The sequence below is a fragment of the Sarcophilus harrisii genome, chromosome 1, assembly GCF_902635505.1.
Source record: "Sarcophilus harrisii chromosome 1, mSarHar1.11, whole genome shotgun sequence".
In the NCBI taxonomy this organism is placed as follows: Eukaryota; Metazoa; Chordata; class Mammalia; order Dasyuromorphia; family Dasyuridae; genus Sarcophilus; species Sarcophilus harrisii.
In genome coordinates this window covers 662,299,258-662,309,234 of record NC_045426.1, presented here as the reverse complement: position 1 = coordinate 662,309,234, position 9,977 = coordinate 662,299,258, and the positions used below count along the sequence as shown (strand labels likewise).

Here is a 9,977-nt window from a genome sequence, read left to right as displayed (position 1 = left end):
GACTGGTCTTTGGAGTGGAGACAGAGGAGAGTGGACAGCCGGCAAATAGGGAGGGAGCAATGACTTCCCAGAATGCTAAGAGATCTGGCTATGGTGCTCAGCTAATTGTCTTCACTTGATCTTCAAAAATTCACGAGAATGGAAGCCACCCCAAAGAACTAAGGGGCAGCGAGATGTGCTTAGAATTAGAAACATCTGAGTTCAAACCTGACCATGAACACTTACTGTGTGACCTTGGGCAAGTGAAACCCTAATTGCCTTAGTTCCTCATCTGTAAAATGGGGGACACGTTGGAAAAGGAAAACAAGTATTCTTTGCCAAGAAAACCCCATGAACAAAGGAACCAATTTTGCCCCGATTTTTAAGAGGTAAGAGAATGGAGCCTGAAAAACATGGATCAGTGAGCTTGACTTTAATTCCTGGTAAAAATCTTATGTGAAATAGTAAAAAGTAGAAAAAGGAAAAATCCAGCATGATTCTGTCAAGCCGGTCATGTCAGACTAATCTAATTTCTTTTTTGGACAGGATTACTAGGCTTGATCAGGGGAGTGCAGTAGTAGACAATAGATCACCAGGATTTCGGTAACAAAATCTCATACAATTCTGGAGAAAAAGCAGGTGCAAGTTAGGTATTTAGTTCATGGGATTTGGATTGATTCTAATAAGGTACTCACTTAATGACTCGGTGTCACCTCAGAAGATTTCTAGTAGGGTGCCCCAAGCATTGGTGCTATTTAACATTCATAACGCCTTGGGAAGTCATAGAAGGTACCCATGTCCAACCCTGCATACATGGTAAGTCAAAGGGGGTAGCTGACATTCACGATTAAAGATCTTGGCAGGCAAGAACACTGGTCTAAATATTGTGCTATATATGAAATTTAATAAATACTCCAAATTGGGTTCCAAAATTCACCTTCACAAGAGTTAAATAAGGTTGGCATGGCAATGAGTCAGTGTAAGAAGGCAGTCAAAAAGCTAACATGACCTTGGATTATGTTGAAGACTGGAGAGCAGTAACTAGACAGAGTAATCAGAGCTTTGTCTCAGGGTGCAAAAACCTGTAACATCCCAGCTAAGGAAGGGTATTAAGGTGGGGAACATCCAAGACAGTGAAGGGCCTGAAGTTCAGACATGTGTATGAACTGAATTAGAATTTCCTATTTAGGCTGGAGAAGACTCAAGGATAGCTGTCTTTAAAGGTGATCATGTGGGAGGGGAATTAAAATGTATTCTGCTTGAACAAAGGGGAAAGGAGCAAATTTAGGTTTGATAAAAGGAGTAATTACCTAACAGAGATTCAAGCAGCATTGGGCTCCCTCTACTGGAATCTTCCAAAGGTAGAAGGATTCTCATTGAATTATAGGTTGTCTTAGTTGGACTGAGCTCCTATGGGAGCTAGGGCCAGTCTGCTCCACCTCTTCCCCCATGACCCCATGGGCAGTCAGCCTGCCTCCTGCTCCCAAGGATCCCTTTCCCTCACTGCCCATGTGCCTGCGCCGAGGCCATTATCTGGGGATGATACATCCATACATGGCCCCGGATCACATTTTAGGAGACATTGACCAGCCAAAACCTCTCCAGATGAGCAGGATTGGGTGGGAAGAGGGCTTGAAATTCTGCCGCAGGAAGTTTCTTTGGGAACATATGGCTGATGAGACCCATTTTCACATTCATTTGTAAAGATTTAGGAGGAAAAACCATCTTTATTGAGTAACTCCTATGTGGCGGGCACTGTGCCAAGTGCCTGTAAACATTATCTCATTTGATCACTTGGCATAGAACTGGGAGGGACCTCAGAGGCCATTTGGTCCAGATTCCTTAGTTCACACAGAAAGAAACCAAATCTTAGATGATTAAGGGATCTGCTCAGGCTCAAAGATCCTAAATTTCAGAGAAAGGATTTAAAATACACTCAGATTCATTCCAGAGCCAATCCTCTGTCCACTCGACCAGCTGGTTCCCGTAATAAATAGTGCTGGATTTGGAAATCAGAAAGACCTGAATTCAAATCCTGTTTCCACACATATTAGCTGTGTGACTCTGGGCAATCCAATTACCTGTTTTCTCAACTGTAAAATGGGATAAAAACAATCTACCTCAGAGGACTCTTGAGATAAAAGAGATGGCACCTTTAGAGCTTTGTAAAGCATTCAAGTTGGGCAGTTAAGATAGCACAGTAGGTATGGGCTTGGAGCCAAGACCCAGGTTCCAATCTGGCTGTGTGACCCGGGCCCGTCACTTTACCCTGTTTGCCTCAGAAGGAAATGGCAGATCAGTTCAGTGCCCTTGCCAATAAAGTCCTAAGGACAAATCACAAAGAGTTCGACATGACTAAAAACGATGAAACAATAAAAAACCCTAAAAGTACTACAGGAGATGCCAGCTATTGTTAAATACTTTGGAGAGGCTATTCCTGAGATTTCCAGGTCTTAGCAGGCAAAACCTGCGAGTTGCTGTGGCTAAAAAAAGCAAAACACCTTCACGGGGCCATTCATTCATTGGTCATCCTGGCAATCCTATGGGGTCTGGCTGATGGATGGCTCACGTAGCGCCCCTAGAAGAAGCCACATAACCCTCCAGTAACAAGGGGCACAAATGCCCTCTGTGCCACTCACCCACCTCCACCTGGTGAGCACCAGAGAAGGGGCCGACACTGCCTCTCGGCATAGCCCACTTCCCTTCCCTCCTCTACATGGCAGGCCTATCCTATTCCTCTTCCTGTCAAACCAAGCCTCCTGAGACATGGTCTCAAATCCTCTCCCGTCTTCCAGCATGTCCCTATCTTGTGGGATGGCTAGCAGGCTGTTTAACCCTCCTCTCTCTGCTAGGAGAAGATATCAAGGAGTCAGTCCACTTGATCTGGGTTTGCCAACCTAAATCCTATCTCATCCTCTTTGCCTCACTGGGCCATCCTGTAAGGATGAGGAGGTGGTGAAAATGACTTTAAGCCATTAAAACAATTTGAATGCTTGACCCTCTCCAGCTCCAACAGAAGAATGCTCTGTAATGAGCTGGAGCCAGGGGGTGACAGGATGAGGGAAAGCAGAAGGAAAAGAGGGATCATCAGTTTCTTAAGTCTATAGGTTTTTTTTTTTTAGCAGACCTACAGAATTAAATTCATGTGAACCAGGCCAGATTTGCCAAGGATTATGGGTGGTTTATAAACGAGGTGTTTAGAAACTGCCTTAGGTAAGAGCTAGGCTGAGAGGAAAGCAGCTCACCAGAGGGTCATGTGCTTGCTCAGATCAATTGGGAAGATTTAGCAAAGGAATGGGGAAAAAGCCCACATATCAAAGCTAGGAAGAATAAAATATCCACGCAGGTTTTTGACTTTTTTTTGTTTTAAAAAATAACCAATAAAAAAACCCCAACTATATATACATAGCTAGATAGGTAGATACAGACTTACATCTATATCTATCTATCTATATATATATATATATAGAAAGATGTTTCCTGAGACAAAGAACACCAAGTCTCCAGGGAAAAACAAAAACAAAACAGGTCTGGCAGGGACCCAGACGACCTACATGGAGACCAAGTAGGGCTCCCCAAGGCCCGACACGGACCTTCCCACTCGGTCCCACTGAGGAGGTGAGCCTGAGCCTCCCAGCTGACTATTGCTTTGCCCCAATATTAAAGATGGGGAAGAAGGGAGGGGGAAGGTTGGCAGTTATTTCATGAGGAATGCTCCCCTTGGGCTACAGGGTAACAAGTATACTGACTGGGGGAGTGAATGAAGGGAGCTAGGGCCTTCACCTGAGAGAAGGGAAGAGAGAAAATGAAGGCCCAAAAAAAGCCCTTTTATCAAAATCCAGGATCTCATGGACTAAAAATATAAAGAGGCCCTTGGTCGGTTGGTGCCATTGCAGCTGGGTTCCCAGCGGCCCTAGGAGACCTTGCAGTGACAGGACGCCCGGCCCCTCTCTCTACCCCGGGCATTCTGTAGAGTCAGCACTGGGGCAGACTCTCACCACAAGTGCGTTGGCTGCTGCATGCCCACCTGCCCACAGCCCAGGCTGTCACACGAAGGCCATGCATTCAGAATCTGGTCCCAAACCACAGGATGTGGCCACAAGCAAATGCCCTGCCCCGAGCCCTTGTGGCAGTCAGGAGGCCCTCAGGCTGTGGGTACCGGCTCCATGCAGGTCCAGGGGCCGTGTGGCCGCTGGCTTCTGGGCAGCGGGCCAGGCGGGGGGAGCTGGGAATCATTTGGGTGGCTTGGTGATGATGTGGCTGGAGAAGTCAAAGAGGTCCTTGTTGATTTTCCGCAAGGCATTCACCTCTTCCTCCAGTTCGGTCACACGGATTTTCAGCTGCTCCTGGTCTCCCAGCGAGTTCTGGGAGAAGAGGAAATACAGGGTGAGCAAAGGCAGGCTGTGGGTGGCTAGTCCCTAAGACTAAGCTCCCTGGGCCCGCTGGGAAGGAAGCCTGGGGGCAGAGGGGCCTGAGGTCCCCCCAATGAAGCACAGATTCCCAGAAGTACTCCCAAGCGGGGAAGGCCCTGAAGAGGGGCCCCAGACAAATCCTGGCCTGGACACTTGTGAGGAACAGCTGCGGAGGTCTTCCATGGCATGAGGGGACGGATGCCCACAGGACATTGCCACCGATCTTTGATAGGCCACAGCCACCTGGCCCCCAACTGACTCTGATGGATGAAAGTAGCCAGCTGCTTTCCTTGCCACGCAGATCTGGTGTAGACCACCGATGGCTCAGACCACTGGGCAGAAGCTCCAGAGGCCAATTTTGAGAGAACACAAGGAAAAATTTGAATTGTTTGAGAAGTTTGAGAAGCTAATTGGTTAAGTGCAGAGTTCACCATCACCAGCTGCTTCTGAACAGAAGAGAAGGCAGAAGGGATTCCTGCTTTGACTGGGTCTTAGCACCAAGCGCTTTGGATGGCTGTAGTGACCTGAACTGTCTCTTCTCTGCCCGGCCTTCCCTAGCAGAGAACCATGGCCCTGTCCCAGGGAGGACAGGGGAGCTCTGGCCCTCCAGACATTCTTACCTTATCCAATGTAGTACACATCACAGAATGCAGCGTCTCGGCTCTCTCCAAATAGCTCTTCTCAGATCCCTAAGAGAAGTAGAAAGTTAGGGTTTTCTCTCCAATTAATTATACCCTTATTAGTATCATTTCAGCACAATAGGGTTTGAATATTAACTCCATGTTCCACTCTAATCAGGGACTGATACTTTCACTGAAAAAGTTTGTAAAGTTTTCAACCTTAGCTTTTCCTCTTTTCAGAAGTCACACTATTCCACATGGAAGAAAGAGGAAGGATCAAGAATCAGATCTCCTAGGATCTGCCCCAAAGCCCAGTCAGGGGCAACTTGATTCCTATGTGCTGGATCCTGTGCCCTCAATCATAAATTTGACCTAGAGAGGACTGAGCCAAGACTCTTGGCTTGTGCTTCTAACCTTGCTAGTCAAATGATAGCCAAGTCCTGTTCTTTTCTGGGCCTATTCCCTCAAAAAAAGGTAAGAATTAGATTTGATAAGGACCCTTATCTTGAAAAGCCTCACAAGACCCTCCCAGCCCTGACATCACGGGTTCTAAGGGTCCCCCCCCCCCCCAGGTGTGATAGCCTACAATTTTATGTAAGAAAAGGGCAGGGGCAGGGTAAAACAATGACTGATTCAAGATTTTAATACCACAAACTAGATAGGATGTAGCTAAGCCATGTGGCTGTGCTACAACAGGGAAGATGATCCCCAGGAGAACAGAGATGGGGGAAGTGAATCCCTCCAGAGAAGGCCTCTCCTCTGTCTCTAGGCCACTGTCCTAGACGGTAGGTAATCCCAGAAAAAGATGGATGGGCTGCGTTCTTTGATGCTTGCAGAAAGAAATTTGTTTCTTGGCTCAGGGCTGTCTGAAAGTTCTGCCTTTCATTAAGCTTGGGAAGGCCACTCTCTGCAGAGGCATCCTCTGGGCAGAGTTAATCCATCAGACCTGGCAGCTCTGACTGCTCTCTGGAAAGCCAGGGAGCACCTGACAAGAATGGCAAACTGAGCCCCCAGCCTTGGGACTACTCTGACAAGTAGAATCACAAAGCGAATCCCCCCCACCTTATTTTAGAGGGGGGAGCTGAGGCACACAAAGAAGGGACTTGCCTGAGTTACTATAGATTTCCTGTGCTCTTTTCACCACCGCAGACGGAATGATGGATAGAATGGGGTCCAAGGTTCTCACTCCCTATAGGGCTCCAGTTCCCTTAACATGCCATGTGACATTAACCAAAGTGAGTCAGGCTGACAGGGACATTTCATCACTGCTCGTTCTGTGCCAAGCACTGGGCAGATCCAAGGAAAGGCAAAAACCAGAGCCTCTGTCCTCAAGGAGCTCCCGATGGACTGGGGAATACAATGTGCAAACAGCTCTACCCATATATACTGGGCAGGGGGGTGAGGGTGGAAATCTCAGGAGACAGCACATGCAATAAGAGAAATGCCCACTGTGGCATCTTAGCTGGTACCTGAGGGAAGCCAGAGAAGACTGCCAAGAGGCAGAGCATTCCAGCTCTGGGAAGGGGGCAAAAGGCACAAGGTAGGGAGATGGGGTACACACAGGGGGCCACGGGAAAGAGTCCGCGATGTCAACCACAGCCAGTGACTGGAGGATGGACGATGGCTATTAAGGAGACCAAAGGCCACAATGAGGAATATATACCACTATATGAGTTTGGGCAAGTCAATTCCAAGGGATCCTAGAGTCAACTTCCCCCCTTTTAGCTGCTCAAGGAGACCCCGTGATCCTGTGATAAAACTTCTCTCTGTAGCAGCCTGCTGCCTCAGTTTCCCTATTTGTCCAATGAGCAATCAGTCCTCCTTTATTGCAGCTGATCAAGGTTTCTTGTGGTTTTAAATACTACCAGGATTAACCTGGGCTTTATAAACCTTTTCAAATATGCTGACTGTAGCCTTCCCACTTTGTAATCCTAAGGATTTGATGCTCTTTAAGAGATGGTTCTGAAAAGGGGTCTCGAGGCTTCTCCAGGGTGCCAAAGGCCACACAGAGGCTGCTCAGACAGTCACTGGCCTGGGGAGAAGAGAATCTTGGGGTCGGGGAAGCTGCTCCAGGCTTGGAAGGATGGGCAGGTGTGGGTGTCGGGTTGGGGAAGAAGGTCACCATCAGGAAGGCAGTCTTACATGGCCACAGTGGAGACAGAGAACAGTGGAAAGTATACTTCAAGGACAGGCATTTTGAATGTAACAAAGCTCCCAGGGTGCAGCCAACAGGAAAATCGGCTAGGAAGGGAGACTGGGAACAGAATGGGAAGGCCTTGAACACCAGGCTCAGGAGTCTGGACTTAAAGCCAACAGGAAACACCTGAAGGCAAAAACTAATTCAAAAAGAAAGGGTGCAGGGCCCTTGCATAATCATTAGGGCCCTCAGTGGCAAGGTGCTGTGTAAGCCCATGCCCTTGGCATTCTAGAGCCACTTTGACAGCAGTTCTGAGAATGGGAGAAGTTCAAGGAAGGCCAGGTGATAGCATGGTTGAGAGGAATGGGAGGAGGGAGGATGGGTCTCAATTTCTCCACCAGTCCAATGAAGAGGGTTGGACTAGAGGGATGACTCAAATTGTAGCACCAAATTTCTATGATTTTTTTTAAAGCCAAATCTGAGAAGTCTGGAGGAACAATTAATAAACCAATTTTCTTTTTCTCTGGAGGGGCAGCAGAGAATGAATGGAAGCTATACTAGAGATGTTATCCACGTAAGGAACTCTTGGCATGGATACTAGTCATCAATGCTACCAGTGACTCAAATGTAATATGTCGGCTTTAAGAATTATGGTGTAGGAAGTATCAGAAAGACTAGGAGATTTGCCCAAGTCCATGTAGCAAGTACATGACAAATGGAACCTGGGGATGCCCGTCCAAGGCTAATCTGTTTCCAATATAAAACATTCTTTCTAAAATGACATTTATTTAGAGTCAACCACGTGGGCACCGTGAATAGAGCACCAGCCTTGGAACCAAGAAGACCTGAGTTCAAGTCTGGCCCCAGACTTGATATTTCCTAGCTGTGTGACCCTGAGCTGTCACTTAACCCCAACTGCTTCAAAAAAGGGGGGAAAAGTTATTTAATCCCTGAAAGCTTTTACATTTGCAGAGCACTTTAATCCCATGCTCATCTGAGCCTCTCAAAACCATGTAATTTAGGATCTCTACACATGATTACCCCCAATTTATAGGAGGGATTAACAGGTTGGGGGGGGGGGGGGGCGTTGCCTACACTTAGACACCCAGCAGTTTAACAGGTGAGATGTGGACCCAGTTCTTCTACCACCATTCCCAGGGGCCAACAGCCTGCATGGGCCAGTCTCGAGCCCTCAACTCAGTGACTAATGCAGAAGCAGAGCTGCTGATCCCACAGTCCTCTCCCATCCCAACTTCCAATGAAAATGGCCAGAGGCTGAGCTAGCTCCTTTCCAATGGCCAGGAGGGACGACAGGGCTAATGCCATCTCTTCTCTACAACACCAACACATAACCCCGTGTAAAAGTTATCACCTTTAGAAATAACCAGTTAATTGAAAAGTGCTTAAAAAAGGTTCTGTGAAAAACTTTTAAGGAATCCCTAGGCAGCTAGCAGAGTACAGAAGTACATGCAAGGTAAAGTTAAAGTACTCTAGTAAAGGCCCTGCAGGGCCAGGTGCTGAAACCCAAGTCTTCCCTAGGATTAAACGAGGCATTGAGGTCTATGACACCCAGGTAAGCATTCAATTACACCGATTTTAGCTTTATCTGTCTCCCAGAAACCATCCGCTCCCACAGCAGACAATGGCTAGCATGGAAAAATCTTTAGGAAGAATTGTCTTTTACCACTGGAGGGTTGAGCCATATATGATCACCACCATACACTCAGTCCCTACCTTCTCCTCCAGGGCCTTTTGGGGCATGGAGGGGGTCCCAGGTGGCTTCTCTAGGATGATGCCAGAGAAGCATAAGCTTTGATAGGCTCTGCCCATCTGGAAAGGCCGAGCATGAGCTGGGTGGCATATCTGCTGGATGAGCAAGGAGGTCAGCCCCAGAGAGGGGGATAGATTTCTTTCCCCAGTTCTACAGCAATTCACAAAAGCAGTCTGATTCTTAAAGGGGGGCTGCTCTCTTCAAATGGAAAGAGGAAAAAGGTAAGTAGGGGGGTTTGATATCAGACACTTGCCTCCTGGTTCTTACAGGACCCAAGGTGAGCCTGGGCAACCACTGCCTTTTCTGGGCCCAGTGATCAGATGGCCACTGAATCCATGATTTTATGATCCACACTGGTGTACAGTATAAGCTTCCTAGTGACCGTCATCACATGCCCTGAGCCCTGGGTGACCCTGAGCACCTAAGCAATTTAAAGGGCTGGATGAGGTCATGCTAGCTAAGATCCCATGTAAATCCAGAAAGAGCTCCCACTGTGGGAATTCCCTTTGTCGAGGCAGGTCCTAACCCTCCAGGAAGCTGTAGGAGGTGCATAGGAGGCTTAGGTATCATACTGGAACAAAATTCATATCACAGTCTTCCTGACCCCCAGCCTAGACTCTACTCATCACCCCGCAGTATCCCTGTATCCCAAACGTCAGCATGAACCTTCCCCTGGTCTGGGTCTATTAGCCATAAGCACACCTGAACTCTGACAAGGGGGTGGGACCAAGAAGCAGGCTGGGATAAATGGGAGAAATCAGACCCAGCTGGTATGGGTCTGGCCCAACTCTCTAAGCAGACAAGGGCGGACACAAACATCGGCTTTCAAGTACAAAGAAAATGGAATTTAGGCTGGGGCCAGGGAGAACTTGGGAGGGAGACATGTTCCTGGGACAGTTTAGTGGTCAGCCCTTGATTATAAGGGAACAGAAACACTAACCCTGAAACTAGAAGAAAGAGAGGTCCGTGTGCATTCCCAAAGGAGATGCTCAGAGCCTGGGCTGCTTGCCCTTTCTGGTAATGACCTGGAGCAAGGCAGATGACTTAGCTAACAGGGC

At 47.8% G+C, this 9,977-nt stretch overlaps 1 protein-coding gene across 1 annotated transcript in view; it reads right to left on the bottom strand.

The window, feature by feature from the left end:
- Nucleotides 1–274: 274 nt before the first annotated feature.
- Nucleotides 275–9,977, bottom strand: part of WDR18 (WD repeat domain 18) — a 31,900-nt gene continuing 22,197 nt past the window's right edge. Inside the window, exons 9-10 of the mRNA XM_023498706.2 lie at nt 5,012–5,080; nt 275–4,343 (exon numbers count right to left, since the gene is read on the bottom strand). Coding sequence (XP_023354474.1) covers nt 4,212–4,343; nt 5,012–5,080 — 201 coding nt within the window. The 3' untranslated portion in view covers nt 275–4,211. The remainder of the gene's footprint in view (nt 4,344–5,011; nt 5,081–9,977) is intronic.